Below are 22,045 nucleotides of genomic sequence, written 5' to 3'. Positions count from 1 at the left end.
ATACAAGGAAAATTCTCAACTTATTTATGATCTTTCTCTCTTTAATGCTTGAGTGTGAGAGAGATAGAGACTGGGCCTCGCGCGCACATGGGGGCCCAAGGCACTGTGGGACTACAGCCCATTGAGTTTGGGGCCAACCCGTCGGAAAACCTTAGTGCGCGTGTGCGCATACGATGCGCGCGCAGGGGGAGTGCAGATTTCGGGATAGAGGTGCGCGTGATAGGCCCGTGAACAGTTGGGTCTGTTGTGAACCGATGGCTTGCTATTTATAAAATTAATTTTTTACCCTTTTATTCAATATATAGAAAACGAAATACTTTCTGATCTCTCTTCTTCTCTGATTTCAAATCTTGCTGCTTATGAAAAGTTCGATCTAATCGAATTCGCCGTAGATCTGCTATTTCCGAGTGCACGGTTAACAGACAGTGACTGTTGAATCTTGGAAACCAAACGCCAGAACCGACTGCACTGAGGATTCAATCCTAAGGAGGCGAAATTGGTTTTAAGGATAGCGGCTTCTCCGTGCCTCAGTCACTGATAAGTTCTTCCAATTTCATCGAATTATTTACATATTGCTTATAATTCATTGTTTCAATAAATCAGATTCATAATTATTTCCACTCCTAATGTGTTGCGACCACTTTATGACCAATGGTCATTGAGCCTCTCACCTCTCTAATATCTGAAGTTTATTTCGAACTAAGTTCAAAGAAAATTGACCAAATTAAGTCAAGGAACCTTGACCCTTCTACCCTCCAAAGAGAATTCTTTAGAATTTCTTACACTTTTACCTTTTTATCCTTTGAAAATCTTAGTTGGTAAAGCTCAAGTGTCATTAAAAACACTATTGAGGATAAAAGCATATGAGGAAAGGAAGGCCACCCATGGAGGTTTTGTTGAAAATATCGTGTAAGTGAGAGAATTGGGTCTTTTTTGCCCCCAAGGGGTCTCGTAAGACTTTAAATAGATGCATATTTAAGGCAAATGAGGAGGGTAATTCTAGTACAAGAAAATTCTGTCAAGATATACCCTTGAGAGCTCTCTAAGCCCCCAAAAATTTGTCCAACTCTCTACCTATCCTTTTGAAAACTTTACAACTAAAAGAAAAAGAAATTAGAAACGAAAAAAAGAAACTAACATGAGGTGGGATATTCAAGTTGCTGATTTTTTAATTTATCTAAGCTCATTTGCTTCTCATTTTCTTATCTAATCTCTCTTTTATATTTATTGAAGCTCAAGCTCTTTGCAATGTAGTTCTTTTATTTTCCTTCAAGGGCATAAGGTTGATGTTAGTGAGTTTTCTCCATGAGAAGTCATCTTCCCCTTTTAAGTCCCCAATAAATTCAAAGAGTATTCAATATCAATGCAAGTTATTTAAAAAAAAAATTAAATTTCCAAGCACTTGCATTCTCTTAGTCTCTTTCTTTTTTTAATGGCATAATAGGGTAGAGAGTAATTCCTCACTTAGGTGAGGTGATCTTCTCTTTCTAAGTCCATTAATAAATTCATTTGGAAAAACTTCATGCATACACAGAAAACAAACACTACTCTTTTTATTTTTAAAAGATTAAGAGTCAAAGGTGGAAGTCTTCTTAGATCTTCACCTAACTCTCTATGCCAACAAAAACAGTCTTATAGGGACACACACCTTCTTGCATAAATGTTCTTAGTTCTACCAAAGTTATATTACTTTGGTAGCCATCACTTGATAGGTGGGGATAAGGTGTCTAATCCCTTCTTTGTCCCTTAACCGAACTTCCTTACCTAATTTTTAGATAAATCTAACCCCTTTTTTCCTCAACTTGGTCTTTTTTCTCATAGATTAATTGGAAATGACATAAATACCTTTTCCCTCAACCTCTAACAAAAATTCTTTGAATTTTTCTCAAAACCATTCAACTTCAATCTCTTCAACCTTATCATTAACTATAGTTTTCCCCCGCCCCTATTTACAACTTTGGGGTTGTGTTATTAAAACTTTTGTTTGGGCGTCATGCATTAGATATGACAAATATTGGTGTAAAGCACAAACTAATGGATTGGGCAAAGCCTTACTTGGGAGACAAGCGCAAGTTATTCCAAATCATGGACACCAAGTTGGAGGGCTAATATCCTCAGACAGGAGCCTACACGACTGCCACACTTGCCTTACATTCCCTTAGTACTGAGGCCAAACCTTGACCACGAATGTCCGAGGTCTTATCAACATTAGAGCAACTCCAAGTCCTGAACAACATGACTAACCATTCCCAATCAGAACATAAAACAATTTCCAATTCCTTGTGTAGATCACCAATGAGAAACTATCCTTCACCTATGAACCGAACACCTCGTGGCTCCCCATTGGTGTCCCACCGGTAGTCACCACTTGTTTGATAATCAAGAGAATGCATTTCCATCCATTCGAGTATTTTCCATGTAATTAATTTCTTCCCTCTTTTGGTTTTGGTTTTTAATGACTTTTCAATATAGTTCATGATCGATTTCACGGGTTGGCATGACATGCTTAGGCATGTGCCATTGTAGTGGTGGTGTCAACTGGTTGATTTTAGTTCAGGATATCTAGAATCAGGGTTCATAATATTATTTTAGTTTTGGTTTTTGTTGATTTTGATTTTGATTTTAAAATAAATAGAATCGAAACTAGAGTTGGACAAGAATCATATGTACTTGTTGGTTATAATTTTTAGTTACACCTTTAGCCTAAAAGCAATTTCGTTTCAGATAGATTAATTAAGGGGAATCATATCTTGGATTGGTTAAGCAGCCAAAATATTTGAATAAAAATATCAATTCAATGCAAACCAAAAAATGGTTAGTTTTGTTAAAAATAAGCCTCATTATCTAGTAGCTAAAAGCTATCGATCCTAAGCCCTAACATATCAAAAGACAAAGCGCAACAATCCTAAAATGACACTAGCATCAATTCAAATGACCTTATTCATGGCACATTGAAACTCAGGTATCAAGATAAAATCTTTTTTTTTTCTCAAAGCAATTAAGATTTAAGAATGGATAATTCATTCGAGTAACTTGCATTGTTATCCAAGTCTAGTTTCGTTTCCGTAGTAGTGTCACAAGTTACTGAAGGTCCTAAAAGCTAGCATTTGTATGGCTAGGCCATGTCATGGCATACCAGACACATTTGAAAACCTTGAAACATGACACACTTATGCCATATGTTAGGTCATAAGTTCAAGTCAACTGGCGGATCTCACTGTTTAATAAGGAAAATGACATTTGTTTCCAATCCTTGTGACTTATGAAGAAAATGAAAAATAATATCACCTATAAAAATCAAGTGAGAAATAGTAGGGACCACGAATATGATTTTCAATTTTTGCCTTGAGTCATGCTGGAATGACCTCAAGATTGGACTTCATATCGCACATCTTGACGTGAAAGTGGATAGGAACCATAGATACTTGTTCGCTCCTATCTTGAGGAAAAGCATCTATGGTTCCCATACACTTTCATTTCATGGTGTGCATTTTGAGGTCCAATCTTAAGGTTACTTTAGCATTATTCTTTTAGCTTAAATAGAGGGGTTTAGGACTTGTTTTTTACAAAACCCAGCTTTAGTTCCAGAAGTTGGCTTCTAGAAGAAATAGAAGCCCAGAGCCTGAAAAGTCACACTCATCATAAGCTTGTTTGTTATTGAAGCACATAAGCCACAAATTGATGTTCGTTTTACAGCTTTTTATTGCTAGATTCTGGTAAAATGATCAGAATACCCTTAATGTTTATAATGCACCTAGAATGCATAAAAATGAGTAGAATACCTTAATAAATATATAATTACACTATATATATATATATATATACACTAAATTTATTTTACAAAATTATAAAAATAATTATTTTCAATTTAAATAAGTTTATAAATTTTATAATTCTATTGAAATTTCGATAACATCTCCTCTTAAAAATGAACATATGATAAAGAAAATACCTGTGTAATATACAATCTAACATCCACATAAAGATGAAAGGTATTTTGGTAAAGATGAAGGGTGTTTTGATAATTTCTTTTTATTTTTTAAAATTAAGTTTGATTGAAAATTTGGTTAAAGATGAAAGGTATTTTAGTAATTTCCTTTTATTTTTTAAGGTTAAGTTTGGTTGAAAATTTGATTAAAGATGAAGTGTATCCAAAAAGTAGTTCTCTTGCAAAATGAAGAGAAAACTTCTATTGCCACCCCAACTTTTACTCATTTTCATTCATTTACTTGTTTTCTTTATTGCCAAGTCTTTTATTTATTCATAGAGTCGTGCTAGAGTAACACTAAAATGTACACCGATTCTGACATTATAATGTGGTGGTGCACACATAACGGTAGATGATTCCACTCGTATCTCGATGAAAAGCATTTATGGTTATGTGTGCACCATCACATCAAAATGTACGATCGATGCACATTTTAATGTTACTTCAACATTATCTTTATTTTCATATTATTGTTTGAAATATAATAATGATGAATGCATGCAATTTGGTACACGGCTGATGTGAAAAAGGCATGGAACTACAGATCTTAATCATGTGTATCCCGATGAAAAAATCTATAGTTCTATGCCCTTGCCTCGTCATCTGCGTACCAAAACCACCTGCATTCATCACCACTATTAGAATTATTATCTTTTATTTATTTATTTTTTTTTTATTTTTTTATTTTTTTGAGTTGTACTCAGTCAGATACCACAAAGGCACAAACATGCAAGTCCGGTATCTTTTCCATTAAAAATAAAAATATTTCTTTATAATAAAATTGAAGAAGTAAGGTTTGGAGAGAATTTTCTCAAATTTAAGGGAGAATGTGTAAATATCAATTCAATTTGGGTCTGAGCAATAAATTAAACCAAAAAAAAAAAAAGGACTCTTTCCCTAGGGGGGCGGAGTACGCATATCCTCTACAAAGAAATCATCGATTGTTTTTTATTTTTTCCCAATTTCCCCCTAATTTACATGAGCACCATAGATCGATTCGCGAGCTGATCTCTCTATTTGTTCTTCCAATTGGATCTACAGATGGTTTTTTATCTTCTTGTTTGACAAATTGGGATTTCTGTTCGAGTTGTTTATGTGAAATTAGCAATCTAGGTTTTAATTTGTTTGTTCAGATCATCGTAGTAGTGGTTATGTTGTAAAAAAGAGATTTTGGAAGAATGGTATTGGTGTTAGCTTTAGGGGATCTTCACATCCCTCATAGGGCATCTGATCTACCTACGAAATTCAAATCCATGCTTGTTCCTGGCAAGATCCAGCACATCATTTGCACTGGAAATCTCTGCATCAAAGTAAGCCCTCTTTGCGATTCCAATCTCTCTCTCTTATTCTTTTTTTTTCTCAATTGTGTGGATTCTTTATACTTTGTTGAAAATTTGAAATCGATTGGCTTAATTTGGTTATTTTCCCGTGTAGTATTAGGTTTGATTGATCATCTAATTAAAAAATGAAAAAAAAAATTGAACTTTGTCTCACAATGGTTACAAATGATGATTTCATGCTAAATTGTTGTAGAGCACAGTAACATATTAGTTATTGACTCTTTCTTATGGATTATGAGTTTAATTTTTATGTTTAATGATCAAAGATCAATGGTTGGTTGGATACTTGAATCCGATTTTTTTGTTTTGTTGTTTTCGGAATCCTTTCTTTCTACTCAATCATCGATGACACGTCGTGTTCATAAGCTATACGTGCTGCAAAATTGAAACATTGCTCAAAGGTGCAGGCAAGTAGCAATCGACTGCCTTTTACTGATTAAAAAGTGTTAGTAGGTTTCTTTGGATAGTTGAAACTGCGTTCTGTGAAAATAGATGAATGGTGGTGACATTTTTCAGAGGGACAAGTGAACCCTACTCGATTGAATGGTTAAGAGCATGGTTTTAAAAATCATTTGAGATCACGGTAACATTCGTGAATGAAATGATCCAGGAAATTGATACTGAAAACCATGGGTCAAAGACACATACTAGAATTTCTCTTGTCATTAAAATGGATGTCAAATGTGTTATCCACGTCGTCATTTATCTAGGTAGTCCATATGTTGAGGTACCCTTTGAGTGAAATATAACCGAATAAATGATACATGATTATTATTGTTATTATCATCATCATCATCATCATCGGTAAAAGCAGATTCCATTAGAAAGTGGCCAAGTTGACCACTTTCAAAACCTTGGATCAAGCTCCAAGAAATAGTTTTTCGAATTTCATTTTTTGGATTTGAGTTTTTTGATGAAATCTAGTAGGCTGTGGTGTTTGATTGCTGATGTGGTAATCCATTTCAGTAAAACGAGCCTTAAATCTTACTATGTTAGTAAGGAAAGTGTTTCACATTTTTAATTGGGGTGTAATAAGTAAAATTTACGGTGCCAATAGCAGCTCCCTAAAAAATCTGTTACACGAAGTGTGCAATACGCATACCCTCCTACACCTAAATCATCGAAAAAAATTCCAATTTTCCCCAAATTTACATAAGCACCATTGATCCATTCGCTTGCGTTTAGAAAATCTCGTGTTGTTCCACCTGATCTGATGTTCTCTCTATTTGTTCTTCCAATTGGATCCACAGATGATTTTTTATCTTCTTGTTTGAAAAATTGGGATTGTAGTTCGAGTTAATTCTGTGAAATTAGCAATCTAGGTTTTAATTTGTGTGTTCAGATCTCGACCAAGTAAGGTTAAACATCGAAGTGGTTGTTGTGTTGTAAAAAAGAGATTTTGGAAGAATGGTTTTGGTGTTAGCTTTAGGGGATCTTCACTTCCCTCATAGAGCATCTGATCTACCTGTGAAATCCAAATCCATGTTTGTTCCTGGCAAGATCCAGCACCTCATTTGCACTGGAAATCTCTGCATCAAAGTAAGCCCTCTTTGCAAGTCCAATCTCTCTCTCTCTCTCTCTCTCTTCTTCTTGTTCTTGTTCTTCTTCTGTAGGGGATCTTCACATCCCTCATAGGGCATCTGATCTACCTGTGAAATTCAAATCCATGCTTGTTCCTGGCAAGATCCAGCACCTCATTTGCACTGGAAATCTCTGCATCAAAGTAAGCCCTCTTTGCGATTCCAATCTCTCTCTCTCTCTCTCTCTCTCTCTAGTTCTCTTCATCTCCTTTTTCAATTGTGTGGATTCTCTATTACTTTGTTGAAAAATTGAAATCGATTGCCTTAATTTGGTTATATTCCCGTGTAGTATTAGGTTTGATTGATCATCTAATTACAAAAATTGAACTTTGTCTCACAATGGTTACAAATGATGACTTCATACTAAATTGTTGTAGAGATATATTAGTTCATGGCTCTTTCTTATGGACTATGAGTGAAATCTCTATGTTTAATGATCAATGGTTGGATGGATACTTGAATCAGATTTTTTTGTTTCGTTGTTTTTGGAATCGTTTCTTTCTACTTAATCATGGATTGACACATCGTGTTCTTAAGTTTTTTAGCTGTACTTGCTGCATAATTGAAACAGTGATCAAAGTTGCAGGCAAGTAGCAATTGACTGAAGATAACCCCCGTCATTAAAAAAAATGACTAGAGTCATAACCGCTTCCAACGTTTGTGAAAATCTAACAGAGATGTAAAGTTTCGTGATTTTAGGATGTTAATGCCCTTATTTATTTAATTACTAAAACAACCTTTCCCGCAATACTACTACTATATTAATGGGGGAAGATTGAGAAATATCACACATAAGAACAATTATAAATATTGAAAAAGACTTTTCAAGAATTGTTTTGATTCAAATGTTCTAAAATTTAATGATATAAAAGAGGCAAGCATGCAGAGGATGTGGAATCATTATTGCCAATAGGTTCTCAAGTCAATAAGAGAAGTCTGGTATCTATTTACATTTTAAAATAAAGACAATTGGAGAATCTCTAAAAGTCAATTGGACGCCCTCTGATCACAGATTTTTCTTTCTCCACATGAAGATAACCTCAATATTCTTGATCAGATTCCTATCTTTGGTTAGTCTGGTAGATTTTTTTTCTTTTTCACTTGTCCTAGGCTTTTATCCCTGGAAGCTAAAGTTGTCCAACTTCTGCTAGGACTCAAGTTTTGGGACATACATTAACATTTTTGGGTACTTTTACTAGACTAGGAAATCATTAGAACATTTTCTTTGAGGTTCAAATAGGATTTAGAAAGAAAAAAAAAATGTATGTCTTTGGAATTTGACACACTATTTTATGTGAGAAGTATGGCTGACCATCATTGGAGATGCAGGTCATGCACTCTCTTCTCACTTTTTCAACATGTGCATATACAGAGGAGGATTGTTACTCACGTATGATGGGTCCTCATCTTTGAGATCTGTGTACTCAGAAATCATCCTGATTAGATGATTGTGACCATCTGTCCGTTGGACTTTTTTTTCTCAAGTGCTTGTAATTTCTTTTGGCTCATAAAAAAGAATCAAATTGATCAGATAGGTTGCGTTGATTTTCAGCCTATGAGTTCTTGTACAGTTGTACCTAGGACCACTCTAATGGTGATTCTGATCCTCCTCATATGTCCACAGTGTATGGGTTAGGAAATCAGGAAATCCCTTATCTTTAGAGTTACCATGATTTCCTTAGTAAGTAATTAGCTTTTCTCTTTATGTTCTCACATGATTTGTCACCATAGACCAATCCACGCACACTGATCAAACAACCCAAATCCAGGTATTTAACTAAAGTAAACTATGATGGCGTGTTCTAACATCACTGCTGAAATATTCGTGTTCTGATTTCTTATCTTCTTTACCCATTAAAATTAAAATAAAATGATGTTTGTATAATGTTGGTCACAAACAGGAGGTTCATGATTACTTGAGGAGTCTTTGCCCTGACATGCACATTACTCGAGGTGAATACGATGAAGATGCACGGTATCCTGAGACCAAGACTCTCACGATTGGTCAATTCAAGCTTGGACTATGTCATGGTCATCAGGTTTTTCTCCTTTCACCTCCCTCTACCTTAATATTATCGATTGTTCTACCTTAAACAGAAGTGGTTTGTATCTTAAGATCACAAATGGATGGGCATTTCAAAAATGTCTCTAATAACTTTTGATCTATATATGGGAAATCCTTGGTATACTAATTTTATCATTTTTCATGGTCGGTTTGATAAACTGAAGGTTATCCCATGGGGGGACCTGGACTCTCTAGCCATGCTCCAGAGGCAGCTGGATGTGGACATTCTAGTGACGGGCCACACTCATCAGTTCAAGGCGTACAAACATGAGGGTGGCGTTGTTATAAACCCTGGTTCTGCCACAGGTGCCTACAGCAGCATCACCTATGATGTTAACCCAAGCTTCGTCCTCATGGACATCGATGCGCTGCGAGTTGTGGTCTATGTTTACGAACTCATTGATGGAGAGGTGAAAGTAGACAAGATTGATTTCAAGAAGACGGCCACCACACAGTCAGCACACTGAACTGAACTGAACTGAACAAAGCCTAAATTGCTTCTTTGGAATCTAATCAAAGCTTTATGTAGATGAATGGTGGTTTAGAGGACTTGTGTTAGAGTATGGGTGGTCACTCACAATTTAATTCAAGATGAATATTTTAATTGCTAGGGGATGAAGGTCAATCCAGTCTTGATGCGTGCTTGTTTTAAATCTTGAATGTTTCCGGTAGGAGGTTTTTATGTTATTTTCATAAAAATGTGCCTATGATAGCTGCAATTAATCCAAAACAGGAAAATAAGGTTCATGGAGTGAGAGTAAGCCGAACAATCTTGCCATCTCATATATATTTGCATAAGATTCATGGTGCGAGGATAAGCAAAAAACCAACCCTGCTATCTCACATTTACACTATTTGTAGACAGGCCATCTTCTTCAGACTCTGCTTGTCTGGTATCCCATTTACGCTACATTGCTGACCAAAATTCACATTAAATAATTTTTATATTTTACCTTAAGATTAATCTATTAATACATTGGAACTAATTCATTTACAATATTATATAATAAAAATTATTTTATTAATTAGTGTAGATGGTGTGATGTCTAGCAAGTCGAATCATATGAACCATTTAGTTAAATTGGGGTAAGGGAATTACATACTTATCATCGAATCCATTAAAAAGAAAGGAAGAATAAATTTTGCTGGAATGATATCTTAGTTTCTCATTTCACAAGAACAAATTCTTGGATTTCTATTCCAAAATGCCACCAGGCATCACCCTGCACTCTCTCAACATAACTTCGTCTCCATCACAGGAATTGCAGTTTTTACAGGTTTGTTTGCTGTTAAGAAAGAGAATTTGTAAGAGAGATTGAATCAGTAGCACAGGAGATAGTGTTTAATAGTTAGAAGAATGTACCTGGGTACGGGCACATTAGGCCAACTGTTTCTGCATTCTGTATAAGGATGTTTATACAACAGTTTGGTTTATCTGAACTAAGATTTATAAGATCCAAAATTAAGCAAGTGTTTAGTTGCTAGATGTGGTACATGCACCAAAAGTGTCCAACAGTCAGAAGAGGATCATCAACTGACATTATATACGTTACAATTTTTATGAAGCATGATCACTTATATTTACATCTTGAATACTTTTGATATAAACTTCAAACAACAACAATAATTAGTTCGTCACCATCCAGACCCAGTGTCGAGTTTAGTGGGTTTTATTGATTCTGATTGAGCATACTACGGGAATACAATGGGTAGTCAAGATTGGATTCGCATCGAAATTTAATCTAAGAACTCACCGAGATGCTGATGATGGTGATTGGTGCATCAGGGTTCCTCCTCTAGATTTAGTGAGGATAGCTGACTTGAAAGAAGCTGCACTGGGTTAATAATCTGGATATTATTTGGTCCAACAGCATCCGAATTGATTTCCCAACTCATAGGAACTTCTAACTCCCTGTAGAAAACAAAGCCTGCATCGGGTGAATTTCGCAATTGATAAGATCCAACAAAGACTGTTTACGTTAAATGAACCCAATATTTGTATGCAGTAGTCCTGGCCAAGGTTTAAAATATTGTACCGATTAAATCTTTCGATTGATGAAAAAACCGATACGGTATCAACCGATGCATACCCAATACATTCAATGTTTCAGGGTCAATTTTCGTATCGGTCTCAACCAATACCAATACGTATCAATCGATACATTCGGATATTTTAAACTATGGTCCTGGGAACTACTATTCTTCTTCAATTCAGGGCCTCTACATACAAGCAAACATACTCTTAACAGTCCAAAGTGCTTGAATTGTACACTTATCAAGAAGATTTGTTCGACCAAAAATAAGCTTTGGGTACCTTTGGATCCCGATTCGCTTATTCTTTATTTAAGAAAAGAGAACATATTTAAAAGAAAGTAGAGTAAAATAATTTTTACCCTTCAAGACACTTTAATTTGCAGCGGTTTATATCATTGACAGTATAGTTCCCAAAGATCACGTTAAGATGCTTTGCCAATTTTGGTACATCCAGAAGAGGCAAAATATCCCAAAACTTCAACACTTGGGTACATTTTGAACTCTCTTTAAGAACATCTACGGTCCAAAGAAGGTAGAGCATCTCATCGACCTCGTACTGTTCCAACATCTGTGAAGAAGTCCAATCTGTAATGTTGAGGCCTCTTTGGTTCTGAAGAGGATGGCGCCAACCAGTTGATAGTCTCATCAAGAGAGAGACTGCTTTTTTCAGAGACTCTTCTTTTTTTATTTTTGCCATAGATATCCAAAACCCATCTCCAAAGATAACCTATCAAAGCCAACAAAATGAGAAGCTCAGATAGATTCAGGATTTACTTGTAAAACTAAATATATATACCTGCCTACTACAAACTGAATTTCCTATTATGCATCAAGACCTACAAGGCTACAAGTGCATTTTTCGATCATCTTTACTATTATAATGAGAGAAGGCAGAGTAGAAGTGGTTCGACACCAAAATTTGGATTCCAAAAATGCCCCCACCTTAACATTTAAACTTAATATAATTAGGGTAATTTTAGTCAAAAACCAAGAAAATTGCAATGCAACATCCCTAAAATGCGAGAGTTTACTTTTAAAATTACAAAAATATCCTTATTTTACTTTCTAATCTTCAAAACCACCCTTTAATTAATAATTTAAATTACACATAAGCCTTTTAGAGACGTGCATTTGCACATGCCACCTTCTAGTGTCTTGTAATTGTAGATCAAAGATAGCAGTTAATGAACAAAAAATGGGAATCGAATAGCGTACATCAACTTCAAACGAAATGCTTACAGAGGATGAAACCTTGTAAAGGGGTCATTTGAGTATGGGTTTGATCTTCTACAAGTGGACAGTTCTATAATGAAGATTGCAGACATAATAAGTGACATACCTTCCACCTTGCCCCTTTGAAAAGTCGAGAATTTAGTTTAAGTAAATCATCAAATTGGTGAAGCTTGACAGTAGCGACTATAATTGCTTCAAACAATCTCTTGTCCTCATCGGCATTAAAGAAACACCCTCGATCCTTTGCATCGAGGACTAATTTCTTCCAAACCGAGCCACTATCAACTAAAGTTGTATCATTCCCCAAAATCCAAAGGCAGTACCTGAAATTGAAGCAACCAAGCTTTATAGTTGGAACATGGGATATATAGTAAAGAAATTCAAACAATATTGAATCAAAGTACTCTCTAACAAAAATAATACCTTGCCCTTGTCAGAGCCACATTCGTTCGTTGAAGTTTGGAAAGGAAACCCACTGATCCATTCTCATTAGACCTCACAGTAGAAATAATTATCACATCTTCTTCACCACCTTGAAACCCATCAACAGATCGAATGCTCACGGAGAAGTCTCCATGTGTCCCATACTTATCTCCAAGTTTATTATTAAGTGCAAAAACTTGAGAATTATATGGGGATATAACACCAACACTAATCTTCTGCTTGGTAGCGATCGATGCTGGAGCATAAAGTAATCAAAATGTTTAGAAATAAAATACTTTTCATTGAAAAAATTAATTAATACAGAAGCAAGAATCTATCAAAAACAATTATACCTTCGAAAAGGCTTGCGACTAACTCAGAAACTATAGCTACCTCCACCATATTTTTTGGACTATGGCCATTATCAAATCCTTCCTTTCCATACGCAACATTTATAAAAGAATAAGATCCATGCAGACTTCCTTGAAGAAAATTCTTTGTGTAGCTTCTTTCCTTGACATTAGGAGCATCAGAAATCCGCTTGTCATAGAACTCAGAGTTTGGGAATAAGCTTATGGATGGATGCATTCTATATTGGATGTTGAGTAAGTGCTTCCTTCGTCCCAATGACACTAACCTCTCAAATAAACTTCTTCCGAATTCAGCCTTCTCAGACATCTAATACATTGTCAATGTCAAATTTCAAAATTTGAATGAATTACATATATGTAATCATCTTTATTATTATAGTGAGAGAAGGCAGAGTAGAAGTGGTTTGACACCAAAATTTGGGTTCCAAAAATGCCCTCATCTTAACTTTTAAACTTAATATAATCAGGGTCATTTTGGTCAAACCCAAGAAAAGTTGCAATTGCACATTGGTTAGTTTTTAAAATTACAAAAATATCCCTTTTTAACTATGTAAAAGATAATAGAATAGAGGCAAGGAGAAAACTCAAACCTTGCTTTTAACCATTGCGGGCAATTGGCATTCATCACCTATAAGAATAGCATGTCGGACACCAGGGATTTGCAAGGGAATAGTCGATTCACATTCTTTAAGCTGGGCTGCTTCATCAATAACTAACATCTCCAATGGTTTCAATTCATGCAAATTAGCTGAGCTTGAAGCAGTTGAGAAAAAAAGGCAAGCATTTTCCAAACAGAAATTTTTTATTGAACTCTTATTGGAAAAATCTGGAACAGAAAATTCTCCACGCAAGGAAATGAGAATTTGAAGTAATTCATTCCAGTTCTTACTTAACACTGATATAGAGTGAAGGTTGATTTTCTTTAGTTCTTCACTGGTTAAAGTATCACTATGTAACAATGTTCTTATAGATTCGAGCAAAACGAGGACTCTATTCATGATTTCTACCACTCTTGACATGAAGGATGTCGGTAGGTGGGTGCACAAACTTCTTATACAAAGCCTCAGGTCCTTCTCAATACTACCAAATTGTATTCTTACGAACTCCACAATTGTTAAAACATCATCACATGTTTCACCTTTCTCTCCGCTATTCTTGTTTTGATCAAGACCCTCCTCTATTTTCTCATCCTTTCTCTTTTTTGTGTTTTCCAAGTACAGAACATGCTTATGATTATGGTCTTTAAGCAAACAAATCATTAAATCAAATTGATGTTTCCATCCAGAGATGGAGAAACATTTTGCCAATCTTTCGACACGATAATCAAGAAATACATCAAGAAGGCCATCGGGATCATCATCAATCTTCATTCGGTTTCCATTTCCAAATAACACCATATCTCCCAATCCATAACAATCATGTCTAGTTGACTCCCTAACCAACTTCAGGACGCGTGAAGTTACTTCCACCACTGCAATGTTAGTCGGAGCACATGTTAGTGTTCTACGTTTCAGCTTTAGGAGTCCCCATAGCAATGTAGCAATAGTCTTCGTTTTTCCAGTCCCAGGAGGGCCCCAGATAAGTCGGACTGAATTCTTATGGATGCATCCACTTGCTGCGATAGAGCTTAAGACTGCATTAAGTTGCGACTCATTCAGATCAAACGATTTTAAATCTGCATGCACATCTTTTTCAGGGCTAACGGCTTGAGAAGAACAGTGAGCGCAACTATCCCCAACCTGTCAAAATTTAATATAGCCAGCATTAGTGATCCAACTAAACAATTTTCCTTTATCAAATTTGAATTATATGTGGATTGAGTGAGTGTCTTGAAACGAAAGCCACGGATTTGGGATCTCAGTATCTTTCCAATTTTAATAATGTAAGCTTTCATATGGTAAAAATTAATAAAACAGTTTACTGTTTTTGATGATTATGATTGTTAACCAACCAACTACTCCAAAAGACCGATCTGTTGGAGAAGGGGAGAACTATGAATATAAGAGGGTCACCGGGCTTAACTGGGGAATGACACACCGGAGAGTGGAGGAAAATATACACTCAATACTCCCCCTCACCCATAAGGGTGGAAAGATTCGAACCCGCGACCTATATGAACCTAGCGCTTTGATACCATGTTAACCAACCAACTATTCCAAAAGACCGATCTGTTGGAGAAGGGGAGGAGAACTATGAATATAAGAGGGTCACCGGGCTTAACTGGGGAATGACACACCGGAGAGTGGAGGAAAATATACACTCAATAATGATCATATCTTGTCATCAAATTATGTAGGATAATGCAGTCTTATTTTAGCAACTACAGAAGATTTATTTGGTAATGGTCAAAGTTTGCAATTTTAATTCTTGTTTAGCTATAAATATGAAGGTGGTGGAACAGTGAGAGCAACTAATTTTCAGACCAATTGTTTGCACTTCCTTCAATACGAAAAAATTGTAGAGGTACCTCAGATTAAGGGTGTCAATGGGTACCCAGTTACCAATGTATCCGGAATCGACTAGTTGGCTTTGGGTCTGCCATCATGGATTTGATCTTCTTTTTCTTTCTTTTTTTATGGCTCTGGGTAGCCATCTTAGGGACCCATTGAGAATGTGGTCTTCTTCGGGTAGCCAACCCCTACTAGTGGATTTGTTCCACTTATAATTTATTTATAATAACAATTAGTATTATAATTAAATATTAATATCAAGGGGTATCTAGAAGTAAATGTACTTTTTTTTATAAGTATAAACGTGCTTTAGCTAAAATTAGAATCAAAAGAGAATGTGTAGTCTTATTTTTTTAATCTATTTTCACAAACATCCACAATCCTTCTCAATTTCAACTACAAACAAAGACTCCATATCCTAATTTTCTAAGGGTTTTTTTCCTCAAAAGTTTGATTTGGTTGAAGAATCCATTGTTGGTATCAACTAACTATCAATTGAGGAATTATAGGCTAAGTTTTTCCTTTTTAAATAAACAAGAATTTTCTATCTTATCAGGTATCTGAGGGGTCTTGGGTATTCGTTGGGTCGGTATTCCAAGGATCTCATACCTGGAGAACCAGAACCGATATTTTATTTAGATTTCAATCGCAGGTATATGTGGAACCAAGGATTTTGCCTTCACCTTTCATGTGTAACTTTTCTTTCATAAGAGAGAAGAATTTGTTTAATAATACTAATTAAAATAACACATCATGTTTTTATCTATAACCCCTATTATTGAATAAGATTGATACTTGTTAGTTGTTATAAGGAAAAAAAAAATCAATATTGAATGAGAAATAAATTGAAATTAAATAACAAAGAAACACCATGATAATTAAAATATTACCGTGGGGTCAGCATGCAACACCTCCTTAATGATGTCCAAGTTCTCCCCGTGCAGTGCCTTCCATATACGAATATTTGTCGTCAAATTCGTCAAAAAAATGGCGAAAAGAGGCTCTTTCTTATGCAAATAACCTCTTTCAACCACAACAGGCTTCGATGTAAGGACTAGGAGCTTATTAGAACCGTCTCCTTCCCATCCCCCTACAACTATAGCAGGAAGATACGATCTTCGGGATTTGTTTAAATCATTAACACGCATAGGTCTCACATCTGACAAAGCAATTACATCCCCAGGTTGGGGCTTGTAGTTTTCTCTCTTGTTCTTATCATCCATATTTTCGCCAAATATTATGTTGTAAACTAAGTTTTTGGGTTGCTTAAAACCTTTAGCTTCTTCAACGGATAATATCCGACATGTAGGATGTTGGGACAAAATCTTAATGCTTGAAGACATCTCAGCGTGTGTTTCCTCGATAAGAGGGTAAATATAGGACCTCATGTAATGCTTAACAGAGAAAAAGGTCTCCGGAATCTTCTCCACCTGCACAAACACACATATTTTGATCAGTTTGATCAGATAAAAACAATTGCTCTCTACATCTTATTCTAAATCATCAAAATCAAGATACAACAGCTGTTAAATATTACGATCCACGAACATGTAGGCTAAGTCACAAAATCGTAATTTGGTTACTCATTTAATCGCCCCCTTTACTATTAAAGAGTTCTATTGTACTGTGGTTATTTTTATTTTTTTTCCCCACCTTGAACCATCCAAAGTTAATTTTTTTATTCTTCTTTTTCAAGGTTTATTGGCCTTTTTTGGAACCTTAATTTTTTCCTAAAACCCATCAACTTGATTCTTCTTCTTCTCCTCCCAAAATCTTATTAACCATAAACCTTGATTAATCCCCTAAATTTTCAGAAACTTTCCCGGATTAATCGAACAAACCAATGTCGAATAATGACTGAATCCGACCTTGGTTACTATGTGTAGGCCATTGGATTGGAGAAAACAGACTCATGGAAGTTGGACTTTAGAACCACTCAATTGGTTTTTTCTCTTTCAACACCCTAATCCTCTCTCTCATCTGTTCATGTTAGTACCCAAATTAGGGTTTTTCACAAAACAAAATTCCTCACACACTAACAACAATTTCATAATCTAATCGAAAAAATGGATAAATATAAACAGATTAAAACACCAATAAACTTTGAAAAAGTTTGAATTCGACATATAGCAATGAGAAGGGGAAAAAATGAAACCCTAATTTCCTGATATCGTAAAAAAAAAACACTTCAAGAGAACTACCTCAAAGAAGCATTAATCGTCTCTGTAAGCTTTGTATCTTCTTCGAAAAAATCCATTAATGAGAGAAAAACAGGTCTAAATCGGTAGAGAGAAGAATCAAAGAAAAGGTCCTATTTTGTTTTCTCTGGAAAATTCTTTTATGGAGGAACTTTATTGTTGGATTTTCTGAAAATGAAGTAGAGCAATTGAGAAGTTGCAGAGCAGATGAGATGGTTTCCGTACTAATGGAAGTTTGGTAGGTAGCCACGTGGCAAAAAGAGCCGTTGCTCTCGAATTGCACTGCCCGTTAATAACCATCTTCAATCATGATTTTAAACTCGTCCGAGACCGAGACGTATCACCCGAGTCGTCTCGGTATCCAACATGACGAGACAAACGGAAAAGTCAATTTTTCGAATAAGATATTAAATCTCATGTTCATTTTTCATTTTTTTAATAAGACATATTCAAATGTATTGAAAAACTTATCTAAGACAACTCGGTATCTAACATGGAAGAGACTAGGCACGAAACCAAAATTTTAAACCATGACCGTAATTGACTTCTGATCTCGTTTATGTTGACTAGAAAATCTCGTTTAGGTGGACTCAACGTTCAATATGAATTTAAAGGAGAACATAATTTTGAAGAAGGTTTTTTTTTTTTTTTTTTTAAATCAATTCAAAATTTCACATAATCTCGTGTTATCCAATCGCAAGATGTTATATGTATTATGGACTACTCTTATGTGACAATTTTGGTAAATTGGGAGTACCCTCAACAGACGCAATGACATCTTCTCAGTGGTTAATCTAAATTCTATGAATTTTCAAAATGATTTTATGTGAGTTAAAAATAAATAAAAATCAATCAATCTTAAACATAAATGAAATGGATTCTTTGGTCGAACGTTAATATTCTCTAATAATTCTATTTTTCAATAAGAATCATGTTAGAATGACCACAAAATTCACTGAATTTCACATTATGCTGACGTGGAGGTGTGCATAGAACAATAGATGTTTTTCACTCGTATCTCAATGAAAGCATTTATAGTTTCATGCACACATCCACATCAACACAGATAAACTTATTTTATATTGATTGCAAAATTAAAGGGTTAAATCCCTATTGGAAAGAGATCTCCCCACCAATGATGTCATTGGATCAGGTTTGGATTGAGTTAGGTCGATCTGGGACCAATTCGATGAGGACCTATTGAGAAGAAATGTGGACCGTTAAAAATTGTATTAGATTTAGATTAGATCAATAAGTTATCAAATTGGTCCTTATTTATTGAAATCCAAATCCTTGATCCCTAGGGATTCTGTACATGGTCACTCTGTCAACAGACAATTGCATCAAACACAATGATTCTTTTAACAATACAATCCTAACCATCAAACTGGCTAACTAATCTGATTGATCTAATGTGTAAATAATTTATCGAACCTCAAAACATGATATAATTTATTTTTGTAAGCTATATTATTATTTCTATTAATATTTTCTCTCACCTTATCATACATTATCATTGTTAATCATCATCTTAAGACTCGAAAACTCAACTGTCCATGAGCCCAATCAACTTGGGCAAGTCATATAAAATGAAATAAGAAGTATAAATATTTAAAATAAATAAATAAATAAAAGTTATTTTTCCACAAAAATATTATGCACACACACACACACACACACGAATGATAAGCAAAGCCGATTTTTTATCCAACTTGGAGCATTTTCTAGTTGACTCAATTGAGTGAATGTGTCAACTCAACAAATTGAATTCATTGAGTTAGGGACTGAGTCACCTCAGATCCAACCATGTTGTGACTATATTATGGTTTCACAACTTATTCAAGACTAACACGTATCGCCCGAGTCGTCTCGGTATCAGGCATGGATGAGATGGACAGACAAGTCAAATTTTCAGACAAAATATAAAACACTACATTCATTTTTCATTTTTTTGAATGAGACGTCTGAAACGTATCGAAAAACTCGTTCGGAACGACTCGATATCTGGCATGAACAAGACAAGACAAGACACGAAACCAAATTTTAAAACAATGAACTATATAATAATAAAATAAGAGAGATTCTATTGCCATGCCAACTTTTGCTAATGCCACCCCAATTCATTTGTAAATCACCTAGGCATTAACACATATTTTGAAGTGGCATTAGTAGAAGTTGGTGTGACAATGGAAGCTCTCTAAAATAATCAAATGAACATGAGTATAGAGTAGAAGGAGAGAGACCTTATCTATGTAAAGGTTATGATTGAGTATATCTTGGAGAGTCCAAGAGAAGACCACATCAACCAAACCATTGTTCTCTTGTTCCTTTACTTTCTCACTAGAGGAAGCCATTTAATTCTTTCACCTCTCCTTCTACTTTCTCTCTCTCTCTCTCTCTCATGTAAATATATAAGATGAAAGGTGACTTAGCTCTGAAGTAATAAATTACGTACATTAGAGGAAAACCTCCTTACCTCAATTATCTCTGAAAGTAGATTCCACCATAATTTAAAAGTTTTAAAAGAGAAAAAGTTAAATCCTAAAGGTTGGAACATTAGAGGATAAAATAGAGTATGGTAGCATCTACAGAGTAAGTACATTTGTAAATATTAATGTTTTAAAACGGACATTTTGCTAAATTATATATATATATATATATATCCAACATGAATAAATAAAATATATTAGATTTAATAATTAAATTTCACTTTGTAACTCTACAATAGTAATAAAAAAATGTTTAAAACAAATATTGATGAAGAACCTCCTTAGAATCAAAGGAAAATATGGAAAAAAAAAAATTGAAAACAAAAATCTAAAATCAAACTAAAATATATGAAAAAATATATAGTTTCTTCAAAATTTCAAAGTTTTTCAATGTTTAATTTTATTTTATTTAAAATAAAATAAAACCCTAAAAAATGTTAGAGTTTTAGTTTAATTAAGAATATTATTTTATTTATTTTAGTAAGTGATTTAGTAGATTTTATTTGGTACTAAAAAATCTAAAACTAGTAAGCAACATGCCAATGTTTTTGGATTTTCTAATTTTGCAAGAGAGAGGATTTTAGTTATAGTCGGCTTATATACTTATTTGGTGCTAAAAATCTAAAACAAGTAAATAGCAGATTGAATTTTCCAGAATTTCTAATTTTGCAAGAGAGAGGATCATTTGAAAATTTCTATTTTTCAATAACTGATTCTTAGAAATCGATGGTTTGAACGGTTGAATGATCGGTTTTCAAATAACTGATGGTTCTTGCATAAGTAAGGATTCATTAAAAATCGGATCGATTTTTATAGAAAATTCAGTTGGTTCTGATTGAACCATGGGTTTGGTTCCGGTCCGAATTTTAGAACACTGGTAATATTTACTAGTACAAATTCCCGTCCAAAATTAACTAACTTGGGCTAACCGAGGCTCAACCCGATTTTGGAAGCTCAATCTCGAGTTGACCTTGGGTTAATGAGCTCGTGTTGAGGGTTCTACAACTTGGATTGAGTTTAAATTGACCCTCCAACCTGATCGGTTGTAGATCTTGCTAAATAAATGTAGAAATAGAGATTAAGAAATGGACTTTGGGTAAGTCGAATTCGTTCCACAGGGACAATGAGGATTCAAGGATTCATTCGGATAAAAATGCCAAAACAGAATTTAGAAACAAAAACAGATTAGTTTTAAAAACAAAACAAAGTTGTAGTAGAAACTAAATTGAAATCTAAACAGAAAATAAAGATTGAAATTCTAAGAGAGAGGGATTAGAAAGTTCAATGTAGCCTTTGCAAACCATCCACAATGCAGATTAATTCTAAACTAACTCAATCCATGTAGCAAGTCATTGCTCATGGATCGGAAAGTGGAGCCGTTTAATCAGCGAAAGTAACTAAAAGTTATTCATGTAAATCCTAATCTGAGTGAGATTACTTAATCTATATTCCGATTCTTCACAGAGCATAGCCATTCTTGAACTTATCTAAGTAATGGCTATCAAAGTTGAATCAGAAATATAAACTAAGGGATCTAATCAAAGAAGAATTTACAGAATGTTTAACAAGATAAGCAAGAATAATGAATTTGAAACTACATTAAATGGATGGACTTGCTCTGACATTATTGAACTCTCTAAGGAGATTCTAGCCACTCATTGCAAGATTCATAGTTGCAGCAAGAAAAAAAGTAAAGAAGACAATAGATGAGAAGAAAATCTAAAATAGAATTGCAACTTGATTCCTTTCTTGAGGATCTCTCAAAAGAGTTACAATAGAGCCAATGGTTTACTTTTGATGTTCTCACTACACTCAAGATCTCACCAAAAGGAAAATTACAGAGAATTAAAGAGAAGAAATCAAAAATTAGAGAA

The 22,045-nt window shown here is 34.6% G+C and overlaps 2 protein-coding genes across 5 annotated transcripts; one reads left to right on the top strand and one right to left on the bottom strand.

Moving 5' to 3' along the window:
* The first annotated feature begins 4,889 nt into the window (after nt 1-4,889).
* Nucleotides 4,890-9,626, top strand: LOC147397937 (vacuolar protein sorting-associated protein 29). Of its 2 annotated transcripts, none has more exons than XM_086447028.1 (3): nt 4,890-5,298; nt 8,810-8,947; nt 9,138-9,626. In XM_086447028.1, exons 1-3 carry the CDS (start codon nt 5,167-5,169, stop codon nt 9,438-9,440), a joined length of 573 nt encoding a protein of 190 aa, XP_086303154.1. In that variant the 5' UTR covers nt 4,890-5,166; the 3' UTR covers nt 9,441-9,626. The 2 variants fall into 2 exon arrangements, with proteins under 2 accessions (XP_086303154.1, XP_086303155.1); XM_086447029.1 differs by lacking the exon at nt 4,890-5,298 and adding an exon at nt 6,340-7,051.
* A 390-nt stretch (nt 9,627-10,016) lies between these two features.
* On the bottom strand, nt 10,017-20,062 carry LOC147397936 (putative ATP-dependent helicase C29A10.10c). Of its 3 annotated transcripts, XM_086447026.1 has the most exons (9): nt 19,926-20,062; nt 16,375-16,914; nt 13,625-14,773; nt 13,017-13,341; nt 12,664-12,919; nt 12,347-12,563; nt 11,367-11,734; nt 10,728-10,885; nt 10,017-10,259 (listed from the first exon to the last, which is right to left on the bottom strand). In XM_086447026.1, exons 1-8 carry the CDS (start codon nt 20,034-20,036, stop codon nt 10,756-10,758), a joined length of 3,096 nt encoding a protein of 1,031 aa, XP_086303152.1. In that variant the 5' UTR covers nt 20,037-20,062; the 3' UTR covers nt 10,017-10,259; nt 10,728-10,755. The 3 variants fall into 3 exon arrangements, with proteins under 3 accessions (XP_086303152.1, XP_086303151.1, XP_086303153.1); XM_086447025.1 differs by having other exon boundaries at nt 10,017-10,885; XM_086447027.1 differs by lacking the exon at nt 19,926-20,062 and adding an exon at nt 17,686-17,945 and having other exon boundaries at nt 10,017-10,885.
* Nucleotides 20,063-22,045: the final 1,983 nt, after the last annotated feature.

Source organism: Akebia trifoliata, chromosome 7 (assembly GCF_017979445.1).
Source record: "Akebia trifoliata isolate Shusen 1 chromosome 7, ASM1797944v1, whole genome shotgun sequence".
Classification (NCBI taxonomy): domain Eukaryota; kingdom Viridiplantae; phylum Streptophyta; class Magnoliopsida; order Ranunculales; family Lardizabalaceae; genus Akebia; species Akebia trifoliata.
This window is presented reverse-complemented; position numbering and strand designations above follow the sequence as displayed.

Bases quoted from the DNA above. Each gene is read 5' to 3' on its own strand.
- LOC147397937 (XM_086447028.1), top strand. From the start codon at position 5,167: ATGGTATTGGTGTTAGCTTTAGGGGATCTTCACATCCCTCATAGGGCA. The intron at 5,299-8,809 runs GTAAGCCCTCTT...GGTCACAAACAG, and splicing joins CTGGAAATCTCTGCATCAAA to GAGGTTCATGATTACTTGAG. The intron at 8,948-9,137 runs GTTTTTCTCCTT...GATAAACTGAAG, and splicing joins GACTATGTCATGGTCATCAG to GTTATCCCATGGGGGGACCT.
- LOC147397936 (XM_086447025.1), bottom strand. From the start codon at position 20,036: ATGGCTTCCTCTAGTGAGAAAGTAAAGGAACAAGAGAACAATGGTTTG. The intron at 14,774-16,374 runs GTAATATTTTAA...AAATTTTGACAG, and splicing joins TGTTGCATGCTGACCCCACG to GTTGGGGATAGTTGCGCTCA. The intron at 13,342-13,624 runs GTTTGAGTTTTC...ACAATGTATTAG, and splicing joins CCGCAATGGTTAAAAGCAAG to ATGTCTGAGAAGGCTGAATT.